The sequence below is a fragment of the Antrostomus carolinensis genome, unplaced genomic scaffold (genome assembly GCF_000700745.2).
Source record: "Antrostomus carolinensis isolate BGI_N321 unplaced genomic scaffold, ASM70074v2 scaffold23144, whole genome shotgun sequence".
Classification (NCBI taxonomy): domain Eukaryota; kingdom Metazoa; phylum Chordata; class Aves; order Caprimulgiformes; family Caprimulgidae; genus Antrostomus; species Antrostomus carolinensis.
The window spans coordinates 1-26,062 of NW_010313182.1; the positions used below are offsets into that span (position 1 = coordinate 1).

The window sequence follows — 26,062 nt, forward strand, 5'->3', positions numbered from 1 at the left end:
ACATTCATACATACATATATATATATATATAATATATATATTATTTATAAAAAATTAGAGCATTAAGTCAAGGACTCTAGAGAATACACATTCCATATGGACAGATTAAAATGTACAATAGCTTCAAAAATCCATAGAGTTTTCTACACAGTGATGCGTGTAGTAAGTGCAAAAATACTACGGTTCAGTTAATCCAAGATTTCCTGTTTTCCTGTTTCCTAGAAAAAGCAGAAGCCGCTGCGTCTCCTGAATGGCAGAGGACTCCTCCTCCTGTTTTAGGAGTGGATGTTGAGCCCTGAAGCACAGAACTTTTCCGTTTCTCTAAAGTGGAAGATGCCTGAGACCGTGGAGTGCTACTCCATTTCCTTGTGGAAGCTGGTGCTTTGCTGAGGCGCCCAGGACGAACAAAGACCCCGTGTCGTGGTTTGCAGTGGAAGTACTCTCTGCCTTTCACAGTTCCATCATGCTTCCCTTCAGTGAAAACAAACGCACAGAATTAATTGTTGGTACTTTCATTGGCACACACTCACACTTCAAAGCTACAATTGTTTCTTGGTTATCTGTTACATGATGTTTAATGCTGAGTGATGAAGCCAGATGCATATACACACTAGGGAGAACAAAACCTGGAAAGGAGAACTTCAATTGTGACCAAAAAGATGACTTCCTAAAATATTACTTCGTTAACAGTTTCAAGAGGTCAAATAGTTGTTCACTTCACAAAATAAACTATCCTCAAAACCAACTGCTTACAAAGCTTAAAACTCAGCTGTCAGAGGAACTTCCAGTATCAGTGTTAACATCTACTAAACTACTGAAACCATCATCTTTTTAAAAGATCTGAAGCATTTCTGGAGGAAATCCCAACACTTGCAGAGCACTGACCTTTTCTGACCCCATGAAACTGAAGTTAAAGAAAACCTGTGCTCTCTAATTAAGCTTTCCTGGGGTGGGGGGCAAGAAGAAAAAGAATCTCTGAAAGCCATAAGGCAGCAAAACCTATTTAACAAGTCATGTTCGATGTTCATTGTCAGTCCTACCCACAAACATGCATGTTGATTTAAAAAAAAATAGTCAATTTTAGGCTTTGCTTGTTTTTCTTATCTATAAAAACAGATGGAACTACTACAACACCCGAAAGAATTATTCTGCATAAAGCAGGAACAATAGGGCTTTAAAACAGTTAAAAACTAACTCTTAGCAAAGTGTTGCTATAAACAGAAAGCCTAGAACTGGGTGTATCAGATTCTATATGAAATCAGTGGTATTTCCAAGACTGAACAGCGTATGATTGTAGTTTAACTTTACAAACAGATCATTCTAACTGCACAGAGAACCCAGAGCGTATTTAGTCTTACCCAGCTGAACATTCAGTTCAACTCCAACCCAGATTCCAGACGAAAAATCCACCGTTCCGATGTATCTCACTGTGCCCAGCTTATTACTTCCAACACAGACTTGTTCACCCACTGCCACCCAGCTAGGCAAGATGTGGGCTTGATCTGCAGAAGCACCTTCTTCACAATCAGAAGTGTCCAAGTGGTCCTTACCAATAAAATCATCTATGGAAGTGTGAGGATAAGTCTCACGGTCTGAAGACTCTTTTACCAGTACAGAATGCAAAGGGCTTTCCACAGCGTCTGCGAGCTGGTCGCCTGCTGCTACGGCAGAGCCCAGCTGGCCTACACACGTGCTCTGCTCCTCGCCAGTGCCACGGGGTAACTCCGAGGTGCTCACCCCATTAGAGGACACAAGGGAACAGGACTGCAGAGCTGTCGAATGGTCAAAGTCCTTTCCATCTTCGACACCCATGAACTCTGTAAAGGAGTGATCTTCCAGAATGTCCGTCGTGTGCTCAACGGTTGCTTCGTGCGCTGAAAACTCAATTGTATGACAGGTATTTTTGCCATCTGAGGAACTTAAAGATGAAAATGATCCAGCTCTGGGTAACTGCTGAGAGTCTCTGTCAGTGGCATGGAGGGACAGTGGTACTTGTTCCGTTAAGGCACCGTTGTCTTTCAATGGTAACACAGGTAACTTTTCTCTCGCCAACTCCTTTTCTGACTCTCGGCATTCCTTGTTCGAAGAGGATCTTAAACTGTGTGCAAGAGATGATCCTGAGGGATCATGAGAGTCCAGCTCCTTGGTGTGAGCAGCTAGCTGGTCTGTGCTATCACTACAGGCAACAAGCATGTCAGACAGAGTCGCGTTAGAGGCACTGTGGGAGAAGTAGCCACTAGTGATGCTGCTAGTGGTGGGGCTGCGGGATACCTCTTTCTCAAGAACACGTGAACTCGTGAAGTCTGATTTAGAAGAAAACCACTCTCTGTTCTCCAGGCTGGCATTGTAAACACTGAAGTCAGCAAACTCCTCCGGTATGTAAGGCCGGAAATTTTGAAAACTTTGTGGACTTATCAGCTTCTTATTAATGGCCTCCAACTCACTGTCTTCCTCCTCGGAGTCCTGCAAAAGAAGAGAGCGTTGCATGGGATTAGGAACCTCCCACAGTAAAGTTTTCAAAATAAACTAACCTTCCTTGATTTTTTCCCTTTCTGAATGTGAAGATACAGATACCTTTAATGTTCTTTAATGGAGGAATGGAAAACACCTATGAAAAGAGCTGCTGGGAACACATGCTGTCTACACTGAGCTATTCAATTTTTAGAAAACAAAGATAATTTCTAAATAGTTCAGAAAATATAAAGCAATAAAGTTTGGCATAAGGTAAGCTCATAACATGAAGGAGTTATATGTTTAGACGGTTTTGTCATACTCAGTTTTTTAAAGCTATGTATTATAAACTTTTTCTTCTAGCTAATTTAGCTAATTGAACCCATTGAAGGTATTCTATAGAACTAACTGACTATCTAACAAGATAAAACATAAATATGGAAGAGGCCTTACAGGGTCTCAGCTACGATACCGAGTATTAACATATTGACTATTAACATACTCAGTATTAAAAACCATCCTGCACATACATGAGATTTTCTACTAATCTGATCCCAGTGATGCTCAATAATTTTGCTTACCCCCAGCTGTCACACCTGACCACATTCACAACGTTGGAAAATAAAGGCAACAGGATCAAATATTACAGACAATTTTCGAGGAAGCGTTTGTGCGCACACGTGTACGTGCCTGGAGGGAAATATGTGACACTGATCACTCTGGCAGCGTTTGGAGGCAGGTCCCTGAATCTCCCTTTGGTAACCAGTGGTGCTGCCCTGTGATCAGCCCACAAACGTGGCTTTCACAGAGCCCATCTCAGCCTGAGGACTTCAGTCTATCAAGATGCATCTGAAAAAAACCCCAGCAATGTGGTTGGGCTGCTCCCCCAATATAAAATACTGCAGGCAGGACTCCACACAGGTGCTTTTTTGAAGTACTCAATTTTTCACATAAATATATGTATTTATTTATACATATATGTATATATAAACATATGTGTATATATACACACATACATGTATTAAAAATTGTTAGTTTAGAGCAAATCCCCACTAGAAAGAAGAATATTTCCAGAAAAATGAAAACTGCTAAAGTATTTAAAGTTTAGAGGAACTCAAGCACCTATTCTTTCACCATTCCATCATGGATTTCAACTACTGATCAAGGCAGATCCTGTGTGGTATCTGAAGTAGTTCGATGCTTTCAGACACCTGCTGTGAATCACGGATGGAAAAGGAAAAGCACAATACTGAACCAAATGACCAATGGATTCAGAACTATGACATCGAGTTTAATACCCTCTTGAAAATCGTTCCTACAGTTCGTAAGCCAAGACTGCTCAAATAACTTGGTCCAACAAAGCTTCAAACACACAGACAGCAAACAGGTTTGTTCAGTTTGCATATCAGGATAATCACAGAACTGTTTAGGTTGGAAGGCATCTCTGGAAGGTTGTTTAGTTCCAACACCCTCTGCTCAAGCAGGGTCAGCCAGAGCAGATTGTCCAAGACTGTGTCCAGTTGGGTGAGTTTTGAGATATCCAAGGATGGAGACTACAACCTCTCTGCATCACCATTGCTTCATGCCCTGTCACTGGGTACTACAGAGAAGAGTCTGCCTTGTCTTCACTCCCTCCCAGCAGGTATTTTTATGCATTGCTAAGATGCCTCTGAGCCTGGTCTCCTCCAGGCTGAACAGTCCCAGCTCTCCCAGCTTCTCTTCCCACATCAGATGCTTCAAGCTATTAATCATCTCTGTAGCCCTGCACTGGACTTGTTTCAGTAATTACATATCTTTCTTGTACTGGCAGCCTAGAACCAGACACAATACCCCAGATATGGCCTCCCTAGTGCCAAGTAGAGTAGACCACCTCCTTCAACCTGTTGGCAATGTCCAGTATACTGCTGGTCTTCTGTGCTGCAAGGGTCACGGGCAGCTCGCTGTCCACGAGGACTCCAAGGCACTTCTAGGCAAGAGTTTGCACTTCCCCTTATTGAACTTAATGAGATTCCTCTCTGCCCAGTTCTCCAACTTGTTGACATCCCTCTGAAAAGCAGCACAACCCTCTGGTGCACAAGCCACTTCTCTCAGTTTTATATCATGTTCAAGCTTGCTGAGGGTGCGCTCTGTCCAATCATCCAGGTCATTAATGAAGGTGTTGAATAGTACTGGTCCCAGTACTGAGCCCTGGAGTACACCCCTTTTTACCAGCCTCCAACAGGACACTGCACCTCTGATCTCAATCCTCTGGGCCCAGTTGTTCAGCCAGTTTTTAATCCACTTCACTGTCCACCTATCCAACCTGTACTCTGTCAGCCCATCTATGATGATGTTATAGGAGATGGTGTCAAAGGTTTTACTAAAGTCAAGGTAAACAACATCCTCTGCTCTCTCCTCATCCACCGAGCCAGTCACGTTATTGTAGAAGGCAACTGAGGTTGGTCAAGCACAATTTCCCCTTTGAAAATCCATGTTGACTACTCCAAATCACCTTCTTGTCCTTCACGGGTTTGGAAATGCTTTCTAGGAGGATTTTCTCCATCACCTTCCCAGAGACAGAAGTGAGACTGAGCAGTCTGTAGTTAGCTCTTCTTTGTCCTTCTTGGAGACAGGAGTGGTATTTGCTCTCTTCCAGTCTTCAGGTTCTTCTCCCAGTTGCTATGACACTCAGTGATAACTGAGTGCGGCCTTGCAGTAACATCAGACAGCTCCCTCAGCACTTGTGGGTGTGTTTCCTTAAACAAACATGCAGTTTGTTTAAGTTCTCCCCAACCTGGTGGTCCTCTACCAAGGATGTCTTCCTTGTTCCACATCTTCCCTTGGGTCTCAGGGGCTTGGGATTCCCTGAAGGTTAGTTTTACAGATAAAGATTGAAGTTAAGAAGGCATTGAGTACGTTGGCCTTCTCCAAGTCATTTGTGAGCAGTTCCCTGCCCCGTTCAGCAGTGTAATTAACTAAAACATCCTTGTAGGTATGTATTAGGAAACACAGGCTTATGTGACATGATCTTTCTCCTAACCTGGAGGTGGTTGTTTTCCCTACTTGTTTTTGGTTTTGTTTTGTTGGTTTTTTTTAAAGAACTGACTAAATTACTTCACTTTTCAGTTATATTACCCATGCAGAATGCCCTCTTAAGCTGAATCAAGCTTTCCTATAGTATGAAATTTTTGTTAGCAGAGCAATCAGTATCTGAAGAAGATGCCTCTACGTATATTTGACAAATCCAACCAGATTTCAGATTATTAATAATTTGATCAAGTAAAGGCTTGGCATCCTTTGCTTACTCGTTTTTACAGCTCTGCTTCAGAGTTATTTCTCGTATGGAATTTGGATGAAGGTTTTATTTTGTAATTATTTATTTCTCTGCAGAAGAGTGATAATGTTAAAAAATGTCACACAAGACTATTGGAAATTATTTATATTATTGTAAATCTTGCTCTTCACATCTGAAAGCTACAGGTAGTCCCTTTAAAAGTAAAGGACAAAATTAATATCCACTTTATTGAGACTACGAACACCCTTCCAAGCACTAAAGCATTACACAAAGCACCTTTTTTACATATTGGAGCATACCTGTTGCTTGTTTCAGAGGCACTTCTTCTCAATTATTCTGCTTTCTCCTTTCCTTTCACCCTTATTCTTATGAAAAAGTAAGTTTTCCTCCTTGCAGAACCTTGTAGTTTGTTGTTTTTAAAATATTACAAACTGTAGTGTTTATCAAGTATGGTGGGTTTAAGATAGTACCTGAACTCAAACCAATAAGCATTTCATGAAGGAAGCATTTGTAGATACTAGCTAAACATCCACTTGAGACCAAAAGGCATTTTTACAAGAGTTCTGTTTCTCCTTCGAATCCTGCAAGATTCCTTATTTGACCGAAAAAAATCTTAGAGCACACGGGGTCCCTGCTCAGAATCAGACTGCATAAGAGGTGCTGTAACTGAGAAATGGCTCTACAGACACACAGACATTGCTGACTTGATTAGGGAAAGTCAAACAAGTCACCACATTGTCAGTTGTGTGTTGCTTCAGGGTTATCTAGCATCGTAAATACAAAAGCTAAGGTACAGAGAAGCTGTCCTATTACTAGAACATGGGTTGTGATGAATGCTGCAAATGGGTGATGAGACATCACCTTATGATGGACAAAAGATGCCCCTTGTGGGGACAAGAAATATTTCCTTCCAAAGCTCCTCTTGAGCTTCCCAATTGGGAAATTCCAGAAACAAAGCAATATCAGGGTTCTTCAAAGTCCCGTGAATGTAAAATGTGGGGAAAAAAGAAGGAAGCTGCCTTGTACTGCTCAGGCTATTGGTAGAAATAAAGATAAAAACCTTGAAAAATTGGTAGAGGAACTGCCATCACTTCCCTGGAAAGTAGCAGAAAGACTATAATGAAAAACAGATTTAAGAACTGATAACAGTAAGAATGTGCCAGGAAGAACTAAGGAGACAAGACTATACATCAAGATTTAGCAGTAACAGATGCAAAGTAAGTAAGAACACAGAGCAGCTTTCCTACACCTGCCTTGTAACAAACATACTGTGTAGTAAAAACTTAAAAGTATCTGAGTTTTCCAATCCCTAAATGATACCTCTTCAAGTAACCTCAAAGATGCTAGTTCCTATTTTATTAATTTAAAAATCAGTAATACTTATTTAGTGGTTGTACCACTGGTGCTTCAATTTTCATCGCCTGCTAGGATTTGCTTTTAGCCAAATTCCCCTTAGATGTGTTACTTACAGGCAGTATTTAAATACATTCAATATGAAAACATTTAATCTGACCAAAACACATTCCTCTGTACTCACATGTTATATAGAACATGACCTTATGTCATGCTGTTTTGAAATAGTTACAATATTGGGGAAGGACTTTTCATAAGGGCAGTTAATGACAAAACAAGGGGAAATGGGTTTAAGCTGAAAGAGGGGAGGTTTAGATTGGATATTAGGAAGAAGTTCTTCACTGTGAGGGTGGTCAGACACTGGAACAGGTTGCCCAAGGAAGTTGTGGATGCCCCCTCCCTGGAAGTGTTCAAGGCCAGGGTGGATATGAGGCTTTGAGCAACCTGGTCTAGTGGAAGGTGTCCCTGCTGATGGCAGGGGTGTTGGAACTGGATGAGCTTTAAGGTCCCTTCCAATCCAAACCATTCTATGATTGTATGATTCTGTGATATTAAACGCAGGTGGAAGTGCTGTCCTGAAAGTTCAGGTTGAATGCTCTATTTCAGGCCAACTGTAGAAAAATATTTTTCTGTTAACTGCTTTTTTTTTTCCTTCCTTTGACAGATGTGATGTGAGTATTCAAGAAAAGTTAAGAACAGATCCCAGAGAAACATGAGAAAAAGGCCAAACATCATTCTTACGCCTTGTTAGGTGCAGAACACAAATCTAGTGAGTATTGCTGGCTTCCTGTATGTTTGGTCGCTTTACTTCTGCAGCATTTTTTACATGCTGTAAGATGCAAGTAAGCATCACACCCGAAGTGACACCAATCATCCAGTGATTAATCAGGAGTGTGAGGCTCTGTACCTTGGAGCAATCACTTACAGTATTGATTAATGATGTGAAAACTTCACTTTGGATCAGACAGAGAGGAGCAGACAACTGAAGTTTCACGGGGAGCTGTGATGCTGCCCTAATGTGAATCTCTGAACTCAGTCTGAGAGCATTATTCATCCAAATGCTGGAAATACATACTCCAGCCTACCTGAAACATAGACTTCCTCCAGCTCTGAAAAACAGGGGGTAGCCTGGGAAGCCTGCATCTTACAAAGTGAGAAAGCTTCCTTCCTAAAGTGAGAAAAAACTCCAGAATCCATCATTCATTAGACCTAACGCCCTACACTGGCAGGGGTACGCCAAGTAGCTGTCTCAGCCTCCCCCCAACTCATGGCTGCTGTTTCTTGCCTGCCTCCCCGGTACCCTTCTCAAGGGTCTCAAAGGTGATCAAACAGGGGAGTAGATCCAAATGAAATATAGCTCCATGGTAGTGTGGCCATCAGCAGGATGGATCGGTTCCCTTGAGCTGATTTATTATGCAACTGAACAGAAAGCTACGTTGATGCAAGGGAGAAGTAGTGCAAGGGAAGGAGCAAGCAGCTGAGACCTGAGGAGATTTTATCATAGAATAGTTTGGTTGGAAAAGACCATTATGATCATCTAGTGCAACTGTAAACCTAAAGAACAGCTCTTTCTAGGGCCCTGTTGGCTTCAGTAGGTTTAGAGTGTTCAATGAATTAGTTCCATTCTAATTGGAAAAGCCAGGTGCAGAATGTTGCCCTTATCCAGCTCTCAAAGCTTCTGCTTATCTTTGGAAAGCAGCACAGGCAAATGCCTGGGTGAATTCAGGGCATGCCTGGGGTGGGACCCTGTTATTACTCAAGGGATTAAAACTGCCCTGAAGTTGCTATGGAAAATTTTGTAACAATTTAGTTTCCAAGGGATGTTTTTCAACCTGCTAGAAGATTTTGTCTTCTAAATGCCTTCATGCTATTTGTATCAGTGACTCAGTGTGAGTCAGTATGTCAGCTACCTTATGGAGAGTCAACATGATTGAGAATGAAACAGCTGCTACGCAAATCCAGCAGCCAAGCTTCAAACACTGCACCAGAACACTCAGGATACTTTGGTATAACAACCTACAAAATAGCATTACAAATGCAGAACAGGTTTTTTAATGGCTTTTTTATTCGGCAGGAATGACAATAACTGCTGAATAAGAAGGATCCATCAGTAGCACTTTGTGATAAAAGAGGCCTAGAATAATTACGGGAATTAATTTGAAGGTTCTGAACTTTAAATCTAAAGCTCTGATTAAAGCAAATATTTACAGCCATGTCCCACAGCCCAAAAATCGAGTCCATCATACAGCAGAAATGATGATACAGCTTTTGTTGAAGCAGCAGTGAGAAAGGGATTTGGCAGGTGAAGATTAAAATAAAAGCCCTCCACCTCAATTCACCGCCTGAATTATGATGAAGGCAGGCTGCAGGTTAATTAAGAGCAGCAATCTTATTTTAGTTATATTATTTCCACATCAGGCATTGAGAAGCTTTTTATAGTGTACCCACACCTGAATGCATGGTTACTTACACCAAATGGGATCATTCCATTTACTCTGGGGTATAGTCACAAAATCTGGGTAACACACAAGGTAAATTAGTGATAACAACATGGTTTTACTAAACTACCATTTACTTGATCATTTGTGCCCTGTAAAAACTAAAACTTCCCCGCTCCCGCCCACCCCACAAGATAAATAATATATGAACATTAAAAAACAAAGCAAAACCGAAAACAAACCCAAAATACAAAAACCCAATTTAGTTCCAACGATAGATTGCATTTGCAAGCGAGGCAAGCAACTGTTCATTACAATAATTAGTTACAATCAATCACAAGTGATTATATCCACACACATCACACCTTTTTTCTGCTGCAGTAGCATCAGAGCCTTAAGCCCACCACCAGATCTCTTAATAGAAACAGGTTCAGGACTTACAATCTTTTCCTGACATATGTTATTGCTTTCTAGAGGCATGCTGCTGGCATCACTTCCCGAAGGCACAGCACAGCCAGCGCAAAGCACCTGAGAGGAAGGCATGCTAGGCAAAGGTTATGACACACAACACATCACACAAACCACAACTCTGACCACAGCGCGAAATACGTGCAAGTTAGAAAGGTTATCAAGACACAATGAAAAGTGAAACACCCACGCTGGCCATATAGACACCAAAATTCAAGTTAATAGGTAGAGAAACTCATGCACTCCTCCCAACAGAGTTTTAGGTGGAGAAATAAAAGTCAAAATTATATCCACTCTAAAATATTGTTTCACAGAATTATGTTTTATCGATGAAAAACCACACCCACATCTTGCTGGAGGAAAAAACCTGCAGGTTACTGTTACTTTAAAATAGAAGAGAATTACCCTGTAAAGGAGAATACTTACCAAGAATTGAAAACCTGCCCAGTGTTTCAAGTCAAAAACAAACACCAAAACCCCACCATTTACAAAGAACAGTCTGATTAATTTTACCAGAGCATTACAAAATTCTATTGCAACAGATGTATGCTGCAAATGATTTGCCAAATACACCAAATCACTCAATCTCCTCTAAAAAACACAGGTGGTTTCTAAAGATTACCTCTTGACTAAGCAGAGGTCGGCTTTCAAGCGGGGTCTTCCTTTTATGTTCCTCTTTCACTGGCATTAAGGGCTTGAAAAACTTTGGTGGCTGAGGAGAAAATGCTTTAAAAGGGCTGGTCATTAAAGCATGGGAATTCTCTGCTACAATACCTAGGTAAAAAACCAAAAATATTGTATTTCAGTTCTTCATATCTTGACTGCAAGTGCATAATACAAAATAACTGAAGGTTAAGCCAGGCAATCAGCAAGTTGCCTCCTACAGAAAAATGTCAATATTTTATTATTCAGCCACCGGCCCAAGGATGTGATAACACGGAGCATCAGTGAGGGGAGATTGTGCCACTCTGAGAAGTATGGAAACAGAAAGGAAGCAGAGAACAGCAGTATCTGCCCCTTCCATTCTGGGGCTCAAATACTTCTCCTTTTCATCTCAGTCATAAAAACAGTGGGAAGCATCCTTGAAAATGGAACTGACAGCTCTTTCCTTCCTGAGCCTCACCTGACCTCTGCACACAACACTGCAACCCTGCAAAACCAGCGTGATCAAAAAGGAAATTCTAGGCAAGGAAGCAATGAATAAACTCTCAGTCTCACTTTACTGCAGCACAACATCTACCTGCATTGCCTGATCCCCCAGAGCGTGTTACAAACTGAAAATAAGGCACCTGTGACACACGGACACAGCAGAACAAATATCCAAACCATGTAAAGAACCTGCAAAAGGACCCTTCCCACTTTAACAAAAGGATTTTCATTTTTAAATTCATAAAATAACAGTAGCTTCCCCCCCTCCCCTCTTTTCTTTCTTCTACTGTTTTGATTCACATTTAGTCTGTTCTTCTGCCCTCCTCTTAGTTTTTTGGGCATCCCCAATTTCCCATCCTTTCCTGGATGTCTTCATGCATTTCTCCCTTTCTCCCCTACTTCCAGATTACGTTTAGCTGCTAAAAGCAAGAAGCTGGATAATGCACTTAGTAGGAAAAGACCACTGAGAATTTAATTTTCAGTTTAACGCAGTAATTAAAAAACCACAAACAATGTCATTACATATATACTTTGAAGTCTCACCACTGCCATCTTTGCTCTTGCAAGGTGACTCTCTGGGCAAAGTACCATAGCATGATACATCTTGATAACTGGAAGAACAGTCAGATATATCTAGGTGGCTTTCAGACCAACCCTAAGAAACAAAAATACATAAATATGCATGCTGAGACAGGCAAACATGGAAAAATTAATAGGTAATCTCAAAAAGGCTGTTTTGTTTTGTTTTTGAAATCCCTCAAACCAAAGGAGTGACAAGTTACTGACTTAAGACAACTTTCTCTCACACAAATGGGTTGTTTAGAAGCTAATTAGCTTTTCAGTGAAGTATATTAAGTTGTTCTATAACTTCCCCCTTCTTAAACATGTTTCTACAATTCTAATATTAAGAGAGAAGAAGAAGGTTTAAGTCCAAATAATACGTAATTAGTGCAGCATTTTGAAGATACATTACATAAACACACTGTAAAAATACCATTTTCCTCTTTCTTTCCAATTCCAAAGACATCTTGCTTCAAAGATGGAGAAAAAAATCTGCGAATGCATGCTGTTTGTTGTCACACTTACATACCTTGTCATCTTCATCACAAGCAGAAAGGTCTAGTCGGCTACAGGATACCTACAGAACACCAACAGGCAGAATGACAAAATGCCTACTTTGTATTTCTCAAATATAATGTCTTGAAGAATCACTGTGATCATAAAGTCCTAACAATGTTCTTGTTCTCTCTTTTCAGGTAAGGTTATTTGTAAGGACAGCTACATCTGTGCTGTGTGAGTGGGTGACAGGAGAACACATAAAATGGAAACAATCCCTCACGCAATGAAAAAAAGTTAAAGGGACTTTGAAGTAAAAGTAATCTGAATCAGGGTAGTTGCCATCCTAAACTACTTCCAAAACCAACACACTTATAAAAGGAGAAGAGTTTCAACCAATCCTCCCGCGTCCCTGTTAACTTTCTTATCTCCTAGGAAGGACAGCTGTGAGGAGAGGCTTTGAGTGACTCATTTTCATTCATGACAACTATCCTACAGGTTGGTTAGTCCTAGCACAGAATAATCATTACTGTATCACATTGTGCAAGCATTACACCAGCACACAAACAGCACCTCCCTACCCCATTAATACTAATTTACCAGGGGATAAAGGGTCCTTACATTGTGGACATTTGGAGTGCTGATGCTCCTGCGGATGTTTCTCGCTTTGGTGGAGAGTGCCTCTTTGACTGTGACTGCCTGTGTAAAGAAAAGGACACATTAAAAACAATGCTGTGGTCTTCTCATGAGAAATGATCAAGCAGGACAGAAATGTTTTTCAGTGTGGCTAACAGCAGCAAACAGGGCTTGCAATTACAAATCTCAATTTGCATACGCAACCACCAAAATTTGTATCTACTAATTCATTCTTTGGCCTTTGCCTGTTCAGGTTCTGCATACTACACCATTGCCAGCTGTAGCTACTAGACCCACCACTATTGGAATTCTGTATTTTGCAGGAGTAAGTATTCTGTATTTTGGCTGAGAGAGTTGGGGCTGTTCAGCCTGGAAAAAGAGAAGCGTCTGGGGAGACCTTCTAGAGGCTTCCCAGTACCTGAAGGGGCTACAGGAAACCTGGGGAGGGACTTTTTATAAGGGCTTGTAGTGACTGAACAAGGGACAATGGCTTTAAACTGGAAGAGGGGAGGTTTAGATTAGATATGAGGAAGAAATTCTTTGCTGTGAGGGTGGTGAGACACTGGCCCAGGTTGCCCAGAGAAGCTGTGGCTGCTCCTCCCTGGAAGGGTTCAAGGCCAGGTTGGATGAGGCTTTGAGCAACCTGGTCTAGTGGAAGGTGTCCCTGCTGCTGGCAGGGGGGTTGGAACTGGATGATCTTTAAGGTCCCTTCCAACCCAAACCATTCTGTAATTCTAACCCAGTCTTATATTTATCCTCAAATGTTCTCTAAAAAAATCCCAAACTGAAAAACAACTAACGCGTAATATTTTTAAAAGATCGGCCATCTCTACTTGAATTCTCATAATCCAGTTCAAAAGGTGCAAGAAGTGCCTCTTCCTTGCCTGTCTCAGTCGTTCCAGGCTCAAAATGTTCTCCACTTGCAGCACACCACGTGTGTATTTTTCAATGTACGTTTCACCATCGGATGCGCCCTCGTTCTCACTCCTTGCAGCCATCAGTGCCAAGGTCTCGCGATCCTCAATTTCTTCTGTAGCCTAAATTACAAATGACACTATTGAAGTTTTTAAAAATTAAAGTATATTGTTTTTAATGTATTAACTTCTTTAGACCATCTCAATACATAAATTAATTTGAGTCAATAATTCTTAACTTAATCAGTAACCCTAATTATAACCAGCAATCCAGGACTCTTCAATGCAGATGTAAATGATGCTGAACTAGGAAGAGTCCATGTGCTGGAGAAGTTTTGCACATTTGCTGTAGTCAATGCACGTCTAGAAATAATGCATATTATAGAAATAAATATAGACATACATAAATGCATACTTCTAGAAATAAAACATAACCTGAAATTGCATATGTTAAGGGTCAACTAATGACAACTTCCTAAGCAAGTAAACGCAACTTCCTTCCCAAATCATAAATATTCTGTGTGATTTCCCTAGAGTTTAAAATTTAAGTACTACTGCACAAAAGTGACAATTACACGGCAACAAGACTATTTACGTTTTCATTTCTCTAGTTTGTTTACCTTTAGAATAATTTTTTTAGTAGATTTACAACTTGCACAAGCTTTTTCTACAAAAAGTTTATATGCCTGCAAACTCATTTTCCCAGCTATTCAGTTTTCATGACCTGAATACCCCTCTGAGTATCCTCTATATTCTCTCTGTAGACACTAACATAAGCTCAGTTAAATACAGTAGAAGAGAAAATAAAATCCCTGCAGTTTTCAGCTGTTTAAAGATAAACATGACCTCACCACTGAACTTCAGGATATCCACTTGGCAAGCTGCCTCCTCTTAGCAAAGCAGGACACTCATTTTGCAATCAGTATCACTCACTGCAGTAGGTTGTTTTGTTCCTTTCAGTGAATTTACCAGAAAAATATGGTATAATTTACCTTTGGTATATTGGATACTATTTCATAGGTTACTCCACAGGCATAATATATATTTTTCAAGGATATTCTCCTTCTCAGGCTCTGGGTAAAACTCTAGAAAACAACGTAATTTTCAATTATTGTTTTGACAATGATTATTTATGATGTTATAAGAAATAAAAGGTTGCAATGCAAAAATGTATTTTACCACAAAAGCACATTTTTCAGGACTGTAAGTTTCTTTTTAGCATTGATGAGCCTTTAAGTACTCTTGACAGCCCTGCACTCAGTATACAATGCCACTAAATTAAATCAGTGACATTTTCCTCCCATTTTGCACCAATGCTCTATCCTCATGTAGTCACTTGTAACTGAGAAACTGTGGCCATAAGAAGTCTCTAATGTACAGATACCAACATTTGTCATTTTGTCAGCCACCTGTTCAACAGGCAGAACATTCCTCTTGCAATAGCAAAGCCTAACTCAGCTTCCTAGCCAGAACTGAAATAGTAACCAGAGTTTTCACTGTTGTAATCACAAGCTTAGTGTGCTTCATTGTCAGATTAGTTAGCCCTCAAATCACTAACCATAAACTTCACTTTCATCTAATCAGGCATTTTAGACAAGCAAAACTAGCAAAGGACAACACAACAAATACCAACAGGTATGGAATTCAGGTGCTTAGTAAGTTGCTTAGTAGTACAACAGCTGTTTTGTGCTCCTCCCCACACTGCACTGCAAAATATGAAGCAATTTGAAATTTGCTCTTGGTCTCAATCATCTGGGAAACAGAAAGGAACATGATTTCAGAGAGCATCCCGTTGTCTAAACCCATGAAGCAAGGGGAACAGCAACCACTCTTATGGCCAAAGTAAAGGCTCTAAACAAGGTAAAAGTGGGTAGAGAATGTATACATTTGAGTAGTGGTGGGAAAAAAGCCTAGTTTGTAGTTAACAGAAAGTAGCAAAGAGAAAGAAAAAAGATATATGGTGTTTACACTGAACACCTGAAGGCGCCAAAGAGGCTTTCAGGAACACAGTGGCTACTCCAACCCTATATTAGATAAACTAGTGCAAAGTTCTCTGAATCAAAAAACATTTTCAGCTGTATAGCCAGGAAAGTAAACTCCTTTTTTGTTCCAGAAGTAGCACCTGTTACACTCTGAACCAAATCAAGCCGAAAAATGGGACAGTTCAAAGGGATAAGTCGGAAATGCACAGCTTCACTGCAACCTGTAATAATCTAATTTTCATTTGGCTTCTGCAAGAATTGAAGGGACCAAACTTACACAAAATGAAGCAAGCAGCTAGGAAAACCCAATCATAAAATTAAGGCTATAAAACAAAATTAGTAATAATAAAATAATATATTAACTTCTTACCTGCTTGTTATAAATATTGGCTGCAATCCTTTTCCGTAATACCAGTTCCATGGCAGCAGGGTGGCTGAGCTGCACAGTAGCCTTCACTATCAAGTAAATTCTCTCATTTTGAGGAGTTACCCTATTCAGGTGCACTGAATCATGGACAGAAGAGTCCCAAGCAGCAGTGGCTGAAACCTATGTAGACAAATTAAATGGAGGAAGGAAGGGGAAATCAAAGACTCAATTACTCTAGCAAAAGGTATAATTTGCAGTGATTTAATGTGAAGTAAAGCAATTCTTTAATGAAAGAAAAATAAGCATCACTGAACAAAATGAGGCCAAGTCTCCTTCAGAAGAAGCATAAAAGAGGTGTTAAGATATCGGGGAACACAACTGTGAGCACAACCCCTGCACTGTGCAAACACTGCTTCAGAAGGAAGTCTTCACACGGAGGCAGAGAGGAACGCAGAAGCAAGAATGGAGGAAGGAACACAAATCCTATTGCAACTGTATTAAAAGTTTATCAAATTCAATGGCAAATCTTCGATCTGTATTGAATTATGTTATCCAGAACAAACATGCTCCCATCCTGCAGAACATCTTTTTCCTTTCCCCTGCCTCCTCCCCAACTTTGGCATCCTGTTTATTCTGGAAATGGCCTCTTAAGCAACAGCCTGAGTTGGCACAGAGGGTGGAAGAAATGAGTTAAGAAATTCCAAAATGGATTCAGAACTATTCATTTTCAACAATTCCCCAACTTCATATTTAAAAAAGTAATTGTGTACTAGAAAGGAAAAAGTTTTATTTAAACACTAAGCTTTGCCTAGTGTGCACAACAAATAAGTAGTTTTCACTGAAGAATCGAGAGCCTGCAAGAGGAATGATGAAGGGGTGAGGAAAGAAGAAGGGATTTTGAGTCAGGCAGCTGAATTACTCTTTTACCAAGAAGAGCTGAGACTTGTCACCTCTGAATTAAGGCAGAAGGGCTATCAAGTCATTATCCTCTTAAATTTTAAACAGTGCAGAAAATAAAGGCAGCGCTAGATATAGATGGTACTTCTAAGACAAAAATAAAATCATAACAACAGTGATTAAATACATACAAGTAGAAAAAAAAAAACATACAAAGAAAGTGTTAACAGAAGCTGCAGTTGTGAAGAAGGAGGCTTGCTAACAATTTACCTCATCATCACTGTGTTTTATGATCGGCAGATAAAAGAATGGACTCCCATGCTCCTTTGGTAGTATTGAGTTAACTCCTGATGCATGGGGACCTATAAGTTGTTCATTGGCACTGAGGTCATCAGCTAATGAAACAAATGTGCAAAGAATGAAATAGTTTTATACCAAAGGATATTAATATATAGAGGCAAACTTGCAATACAGAGTTGTAATAAAGTCCTACCTGTATTTCATAATACATTTAAACCTAATTAATCTTATTACTATGCAAGATTTTGAAGACAACATCAGGATACAAAAGAAGGGAAGTAAAGCCAGGCTAAGACTCAGCCTGAACACGCTCTCATGTAACCTAAACAGAATTCAAAACTATTTCTAGGTATTCACAACATTAACTTACCCAGCCAGAAAATTTGCTGATTTATCCACCTGGGAGCCTAACCAGTTTACTGCTTAGTTAAATCACTTCTGATGTATCAGGGAATCTTTAAATTGAGAAAAGCAGTTCTGGCTACATTAGGCTTTTAGCTAACTAAAATAAAAAAGAGTTGTGCAATGATCCATGAATCTGTTTAAATATCCTGTTTGATCTTCTGTCTGCTAATCTCCGCTGATAATGAAAAAACACATAAAAACATTTCTTGTGAGTGTAAAGGAAAAAGTGTTTATCATTTTCCAAAAGCAACTTCTAAAGCAGGTATCAATGTGTTGCCTATATAAACATCTCCAGGAGCCCACTGAAGTGCTAGATGAGACAAGGCCTGTGGATCCTCCTCTGCTTTATGTCCAAGTTTATACTTAAGGACTTGTTTCCTCAACAGTACTTAAATGTGCTGCTAGCTCTAGTTTCTTAATGCTTACAGCGTATCTGTGTCCTAAGAACATGTATCAAGAGTCTTCTCACATGTAAAACTAGATACCTTCAAAGGGAGAACATTTAGATTGTTTAACAAAATGCTCATTGTAGCCCTAACACAGTCTTCATTAAACCAGCTGTTTAAGTCTCTACAGATAATTATTCCAACATACAGAATTGGAAGAAAAATCACTTTACACAGCATATCAGACAGTGCCATTGCCAGGACTCGTTTTGATTTCTTAGACATTTCAGATTCATTCTTCTATTTATCAATTTACTGATCCAAACTAATTTCTCCCCCCACCAGTTTCTTAATCTGCCATTACAACATACCATTCAAATCAAGGAAGAGGACAGGTATATGTGTTTCCATTCCTGCAGGTGGAATCCTAAAACAAAACAAACTACTGTTAACAAGGAAGGCAAACACATACCCAAGCTAACTTGGACAAACATCTCCATTCAAGATTCATATTAACTGTAGCCAATGACTAAACCCATCAACATTTTGATGGCTAACTTGAATGCCTACGTTGGACAGAGAATGTTTTGTTTATCTACACATGCAACTAAATGCAGTGCTTTACCAAAACTTATTTCACACTGCAGAGCAGATTTCATTTGCTGTGAGGATGATGACAAGTTTTAAACATCCTGTTCTGTTTCTTATAAAGTTAACTGATTGTAGTCATCTCATACATAAAGGTTAGTAACCTTTCAAACAACTGGATGTGTAACCACTGGCAAGGCACAGTGTTTATATCAATAAATACACTTTTTGCTGTATGACCACAGCACACTTCAGGTGGATAAGGGAAAAAAATGGCAAGGAAAGATGATGACTACATCATTCACTCAGTGAAGAACAGATACTAGGTATTATCAGAGACATCAGTGTACACTCGATTGGAGCCATATTTCTTGTCCACACCTTCCCAAATCTAACATGTTGCATTCCTCATTTTTGCATGTCAGTCCCAATGATCTTAGTTAAAACACAAATTAAAATTAAATTATATGGAAAGGAGAATGCATCCTTTCTTTCCCCCACCCTTTATCAATGAAATTATCACGTGTTCTACCATTTATTTTTGAACCACTCCTTTTTTGAAAGAAGTCAAACTACAGGATAACTCTCTCTGAATTTTTAAAAAGTGTAAAATACTATGTTAAATTCAAAAGTGATTTTCAAACCTTGAAAGCTATCTCCAAGCTACTTTACGTAACATGTTAACTAAGCAAACTTTTCTTATATTCAAATCAGCACCTGACCTTCCAGCCTTCTGCCAGCTGATTGTAACTGGTAGCGTTACAGGAAAACACAGAAAGCTCTAAAACATCCTCAGATTTTTACCTTGGAGTGTGCAATGTTCATGTAGAAAAAGCTAACCACTCCAATGGTTTTTCTGAACATACCAATTTGCAGGGGCACCAGGAATTCCACTGCCTGGTGCTGGAACAAACACCGCATTCCTCTCTTCTGTCAGCCCTACCCACTGTTCAACCAGCCGGGCTTCTCGTTCTATATCATCCTCAGATTTCTCTGCAGTGAAAGAGATTAATATTATATACAAGAGACATTTTTTTATGTGGTCTAAAGAATAAAGTACTTATGACGGGGACTTTAAACTTCAAACCTTGTTTATTGCTGATCTTTTGAATCTGTTCATCCAAATATTCTCTGCGTTTTATCAATGCATCAGACCACCTTTCTCGTACACAGTTTAAATCTTCTTCCTAACATGGAAAGAGAAAATACAGTTATTAGGCTATGTGGTTAAGATTAAAGGGCAGTGAATTTTGTGATAATTTCATAAGAATTGATATTAGCTTGCATGATGCAGAAAACTTTTTTCCCCAAATGACATGCACAATGATTAAGTACCTCATCACCCATGAATGGAAGGTTATTTGCTTTCAAGTCTCAAATTCCAACAGAAGGAAAAGAAAATGTGACTGTCTCAGTTACTAAACAGAATTATACACCACAGGCTAATTACTCACAGAAGTGGCAAATTTTTTAACAGCATATGGAATAGGAAAAAACAGGTGTCATCAGCTGATCATAAGTTCTCCTGAAGATTAGACAGGTAAGTACACCCTCAAACCTGCACAAAATTCCATTGCTAGCAGCTGCTATCAGTGCAATTAAAAGATTTCTCATGCAAACAAAACCCATCATGCAATCATGCTTTGTGGTATCACAGAAAATCCAGTTTGTTCTTCTCTGTGATAAGTCAGGAAGCGCATAAACAGCCCGCAAGAAGTTAGTACCTAACTGGTCTCTTTGAGATTGTTACAAAACCTAGTATATTATCTTAAGGGATGTCAGCATTCTCACCTAACTGGTTTTACCTCTGTAAAGCTGCCTACTAGAAATAATACTTCCATGTAGAGATCTCTAATAAGTTTTACTTTTTTGGCTACTTCCTCTTTTGTCCTTTGTCACCTTTTAGATGATTCTTCTGTTATGCTTTCTAAACTGTGACTTACTTATCATACAAAAAGCCAGGCCCAAGGTTTGTTTTTGTGTAGACAAAAAATTGCTTCACTGAAGCTTCTGTATTCCCCACCCTCACATCCTCTCCTCTCTCTCCCACTAGTGTTTCAGAAAACGGCACAACTTAAAAGGTTATGATGTTTTCTTCAGAAAACAAACAAAAAAGGCTATTCTGTATACTTTGGTTGGGAAAGATGCCTGCAACCGCAGGTGGTTGTTCTTTTCCCCATGACATTAACTGGGAACTGTTTTTCATTCTAAATCAGAGTTTCTAGCCTTTTATTCACATAGCATTTCGTGTAGCCAGTTAGGAGAGCTGACTGCTGAGTACTAGAGAAGAGAGCACACTGCAAAAGTATAAAGTCACAAGATAAATTGGAATAGCAGTGTTTTATAGCTCAGGTAGCTTCTTAAATGCACAGCATATATATGTATTTCAAAGCTTTTGAGGTTTTGCTTGCTCCAGTAGGCTTGTTCATTTGAAAGTTGCTGGCTATTAGCATTAGCTGTGCCCCATGCCACAGGATTGACAGCAACAGCAGCAATACCTGGTAACTATCCATATCACCACCATCATCCTCCTCCTTCTGGTAGGAGAAAATAAATTTTGTAAAACACAAAAGAACATGCATTTCTCTCAACAGAAACTCACAGAAAACACCCTAAAACATGAATACAAACATTTCTGCCACAAACAAACTTGTAAAATGTTAAAATTACAACATTCAAATAAACAAAGTCTTATTAACAGTTAGGAACAGGTTGGTTTTTTTTCATTACAGACTATAGCATCTCATCCATGATTTGAGTATTAGTGAACACATTTATTTAAAAAATCGTATAATACAGTGTCAGAAAAAAGGATTGAGCAGGCATATCACCAATCTTAATGTTTTACAGTTTCATCTGTATTTAAGGCTATAACGACTTCTGGTTCTCAATGCAACCCTTCTAACAAAAGGCACCTTGCTTCCCTGGGTGTCCCGTTCCCCTGGTTCTCTACCATTGCTGTTAAAAGTATGCTTTATTTCCAATATGAATTTGTCCAGTATCACTTTCAAGCCACTTATACTTCTTAAGAACTTTTTCTCCTAACTGAAATAACCCTTTTATATTCAGTGATGGCTATTTCTGATTCTGATCAAGTAACAGCTCAGTCCTTTTTGAAAAGAGAAACAGCATCTTCACTATAAGACATTTTCTCTATTAATTTTTTTTTCCTCCTCCTCAACTTTCACCATCCTTGTAAGGGAGGGAAACTAATGGAGCTAGGAATCTACTACTCATCACCTCTACACACAAAGGTAAAAATTATTTCCATATTGCTGCTGTTTTGCGTATAGTCAAATACCATACCTGGTATTTGACTATACACAAAACATATGAATATGTATAATTCATATACACCGAATTATAAGCAAAAAATGAAGCAGATTGAGCACCATATTCTCACATTATACATATTAGCCTCAAACACATGTGAAACTGTGAAATTACTTATCATGTACCACTGGGCTAAGGTCCCTTATGGAACTATATTGGGGTGGCTCTAGAACAGCAGAACAAAGCCAAAAAAAGAGATCAACGCATGAAAAAGTAACTGTCTTACCTGGTAGCTGTCCAAGCCCCTTTGCAGTTTGGTTGATCTGGCAGTCACACCACCTATAGAGACTGAAAGAATTGCTTCTACCATGAGAGGTAACGTTCCCGAATGTTGTACGGGTTTCACTGTCACCTGAACTCTGCGAGAATGACCCTAAACAGGTCAATGAGATACAGAAAGAAAGACAGAGGGAGAGAGAAAAACAGAGAGAAACTAAGAATAAAATTATGAATCAATTAAAGCACTAATAAGAAGATGGGGAAAAGATACGTACCTGCCTAAGCTGGAAAATCCCCCCTGTGTTTACATCTTTTGCCTGATGGATTTCAACTGCAGTGTATTCTCCCATCTCATTCAATTCTTGTATGGAAATCCACATTTCTATTCTTCGAGTTACCTCATTCCACCTATAAAAGACATCCCCACAAAAAGTAATGTCGCCTCATCAAACTCTATTTTGCGTGCCACGAGCCTCTGGAAAGCTGATGGAATTGTTAATCTTACCTGTCTCTCAGTGTCCTCGTTTTAGCATGAAGAGAATCAACTTCCCAAACAGAGCTGCCATTGCCAGTACATCTGTGACCCCACACTTCAATAGCAAGAGCTCCTTCTGAAATGAACTCCAAAAACTCCTCTGTGACATTCACCACGTAGTCCTGGCAATGAGAAAAACAAATCACATCAAATACAATTATTTCATTTTATCTCCTCAACTAGTTTGTAAGGACACAGCAAACAACTAACGACCTGCATGGTAAAACCATACAGTTGGGATGATAAGGCTCAATTCTGATCAACAAAGTTGTGAAACATATAATCTCAGGAATTTCTGCTTCTGCATACTGCATTTCATGCTTTGAAAATTTCCATTAAAATTATGTCACAGCTCCAGTGATCTCTTTTAAGTTATGGAGCTTATGAAACAAGTATATAATAAGACATAATTATATAATCATAGAATTGTTTAGGTTGGAAAAGACCTTTAAGATCATTGAGTCTGACTGTGAAATGGATATATAGAGACATATATATAAAAATAAAAACAAGCTATAGTTCCCTCCATGCATTACAGATTACACCTGAATTTAAAAGACCACTAACTAAAAGATTTTTTCATTTTGCTGCATTTTGAAGAGGGGATGAAGTGAAATATTATGGCATTCTAAAGTATAGTCAAAAGTCCTTAGTTATGTGACTTGCTTCTCTCCTTTCTTCCCCCAGCAAAACAAGGCTCAAATTCTAAATACCTTACCTCAAACATACCATCCTCCCAGTAGCACTACTGCATAATAAAAATAGTTACCTTACAGTGAGAGAAGGTCACTGTAAAATGAGCATCCTTGCTCTGAGGTGAAGGCACATCTGGATCTACCACTGGTGCTGCTACTGTTGATTCACATTGATCCCAAAATGTATATTGACAAAAGACAAAGTTGGAGAGATTAGGTGGCAGCCCAGTTGCCTCTTTTATTTTTACCTGAGAAGACAAAACAGATGTTTTCATAAATATGATTGTTTCTTTTTCAGTTGTAAATTATTAAAAAAACCCTAAATATTTAATTCAAAAGCACCAACTGCCATGAAGAATTTTTAAAGGACACCTCCAACTGCTTTTAAGGATGTCTCTATCTAGGAAATCTGTATTTTGCATATACAGAAACGCAGATGTAAGGAAAGCAGTTACATGCACCTAATTAGCCCACCCACGTACATGTTTTCTTTTGAGGAAGCTGATAAGCTCAAGTGGAGAATGATACACTTAATCACAGAATAAATGAAACCCAGACACCACCCATAGATCTTACATTAGATGATCAAACAAACCATAACAGATGGTTACACGGAAAAAGTGTTTCCTCTTTGTGCCCGCCAAAAAGAAGAGTCCTTGTAACATCAGTATTTAAGATGTAGACACACATATACTAGAAGTCAGACCAAATTAATTCAGCCACTGGCAACCACAGCCAGATAGACTGACCTACACTGAACCAGAACAAGAGAAGTCTCTCTTCTTTTTAGAGAATTTGAAGCAAGCAATAGCCTCCATAGCTCAGCACTTTACATCAGACCGACCACATAGTGACAAACGTCTGAAACCGTTAACTGCACCCTGTGTTCTCACTTACCCTGCAGGAGAGCTTTTTTGCTCTATGAATAATTTCTCCATTGTTATCTACGATTTCCAGACTCCCACTCTCACTGGAGTTCTCAGATGAGTCATCTCCTTCTACTACACGTTCTGGGACAGACCCAGTGACTCGCATTACTTCAACATGCAACCGTCCTGCAACCTGAAGCAAAACAAATACTAAGAACCTGTGCACAAGGGACTTAAAGACATCAAGACAGTAAATACCCAACTCTAGGAGGTGTGCAGAAACAAAAGTGAACAGTTCTCAACCACCAAATGAAAAGCAACAATGTCAAAAAAGGGGAGAAAGGAATTTAAAAAAAAAATCTGCAGAACTACTGACCTTTTTAATTCACACACAACAGAAAAGACACAGTATCATGACTATACATCAGAACCTTGAGATGCTTAATATGTTACAGGATCAGAGGCACAGGATGGTGGGGGTTAGAAAGGACCTCAGGAGATCATCCAGTCCAACCCCCCTGACAAAGCAGGTTCCCTACACCAGGTTGCACAGGGAAGTGTCCAGGTGGGTTTGGAACATCTCCAGAGATGGAGACTCCACACTCTCTCTGGGCAGCCTGTCCCAAGGCTCCATCACCCTCAGACTAAAGAAGTTTTTCCTTAAGTTTGTCTGGAACTTTCTGTGTTCCAGTTTCTGCCCATTGCCCCTTGTCCTGAGCCTTTCCTCATCAGAGAGTTGCTCCAGTCCCCTCATCATCTCTGTAGCCCTCCGCTGGACGTTCTCCCATAGTTCCTGGTCTTTCTTGAATTGAGGAGCCCAGAATGGGACACAGCCTCACTAGGGCACAGTAGAGAGGGAGGAGAACCTCCCTTGACCTGCTAGCCATGCTCTCCTTAATGCACCTCAGGATACTGTTGGCCTTAGCCACGAGGGCAAATTGCTGGCCCATGGTTAACTTACTGTCCACCAGACTCCCAGGTCCTTTTCCACAGAGCTGCTTTCCAGCAGGTCAGCCCCCAACCTGTCCTGGTCCATGCAGTTATTCCTCCCCAGGTGCAGGACTCTGCACTTGCCTCTGTTGAACTTCATTAGGCTCCTCTCTGCCCAACTCTCCAGCCTGCCCAAATCTCGTTGAATGGCAGCACAGCCTCCTGGTGTGTCAGCCACTCCTCCCAGTTGCATATTGCCAGCAAAGTTACTGAGGGTGGACTCTGTCCCTTCATCCAGGTCACTGATGAAGATATGGAACAAGACCAGAAATGACCCCTGGGAACACCAGTAGCTACAGGCCTCCAACTAGACTCTGTGCCACTCATCACAATTCTCTGAGCTCTAACATTGAGCCAGTTCCCAATCCACCTCACTGCCCACTCACCTAACCCACACTTCCTGAGCTTCCGCTTCCTGAGCTTACTTATGAGAATGCTATGGGAGACAGTGTCAAAACCTTGAAGTCAAGGTAGAGCACCTCTGCTGTTAGGACAGGCTGAGAGAGTTGGAGCTGGAGAAGAGAAGGCTCCGGGGAGATCTTCTAGCGGCCTCCCAGTACCTGAAGGGGCTACAAGAAAGCTGGGGAAGGACTTTTCATAAGGACAGGTAGTGACTGAACAAGGGGTGATGGCTTTAAACTGGAAGAGAGGAGGTTTAGTTAGATATGAGGAAGAAATTCTTTACTGTGAGGGTGGTCAGACACTGGAACAGGTTGCCCAGAGAAGCTGTGGCTGGCCCCCCCCGGGAGGGTTCAAG

At 40.0% G+C, this 26,062-nt stretch overlaps 1 protein-coding gene across 1 annotated transcript in view; it reads right to left on the reverse strand.

Annotated features, from left to right (window-relative positions):
- Positions 1 to 184: 184 nt before the first annotated feature.
- The window catches only part of LOC104524412 (kinesin-like protein KIF13A), a 30,548-nt gene continuing 4,670 nt past the window's right edge, over positions 185 to 26,062 (reverse strand). The window contains exons 5-24 of the mRNA XM_010167280.1: positions 24,344 to 24,508; positions 23,521 to 23,694; positions 22,722 to 22,873; positions 22,492 to 22,624; positions 22,224 to 22,370; positions 21,163 to 21,201; positions 19,752 to 19,851; positions 19,531 to 19,657; positions 18,448 to 18,503; positions 17,256 to 17,380; positions 16,092 to 16,268; positions 14,732 to 14,824; positions 13,710 to 13,862; positions 12,811 to 12,888; positions 12,224 to 12,271; positions 11,677 to 11,788; positions 10,607 to 10,758; positions 9,958 to 10,062; positions 1,359 to 2,463; positions 185 to 471 (exon numbers count right to left, since the gene is read on the reverse strand). Of these exons, the coding sequence (XP_010165582.1) occupies positions 185 to 471; positions 1,359 to 2,463; positions 9,958 to 10,062; positions 10,607 to 10,758; positions 11,677 to 11,788; positions 12,224 to 12,271; positions 12,811 to 12,888; positions 13,710 to 13,862; positions 14,732 to 14,824; positions 16,092 to 16,268; positions 17,256 to 17,380; positions 18,448 to 18,503; positions 19,531 to 19,657; positions 19,752 to 19,851; positions 21,163 to 21,201; positions 22,224 to 22,370; positions 22,492 to 22,624; positions 22,722 to 22,873; positions 23,521 to 23,694; positions 24,344 to 24,508 (3,528 nt within the window). The remainder of the gene's footprint in view (positions 472 to 1,358; positions 2,464 to 9,957; positions 10,063 to 10,606; positions 10,759 to 11,676; positions 11,789 to 12,223; positions 12,272 to 12,810; positions 12,889 to 13,709; positions 13,863 to 14,731; positions 14,825 to 16,091; positions 16,269 to 17,255; positions 17,381 to 18,447; positions 18,504 to 19,530; positions 19,658 to 19,751; positions 19,852 to 21,162; positions 21,202 to 22,223; positions 22,371 to 22,491; positions 22,625 to 22,721; positions 22,874 to 23,520; positions 23,695 to 24,343; positions 24,509 to 26,062) is intronic.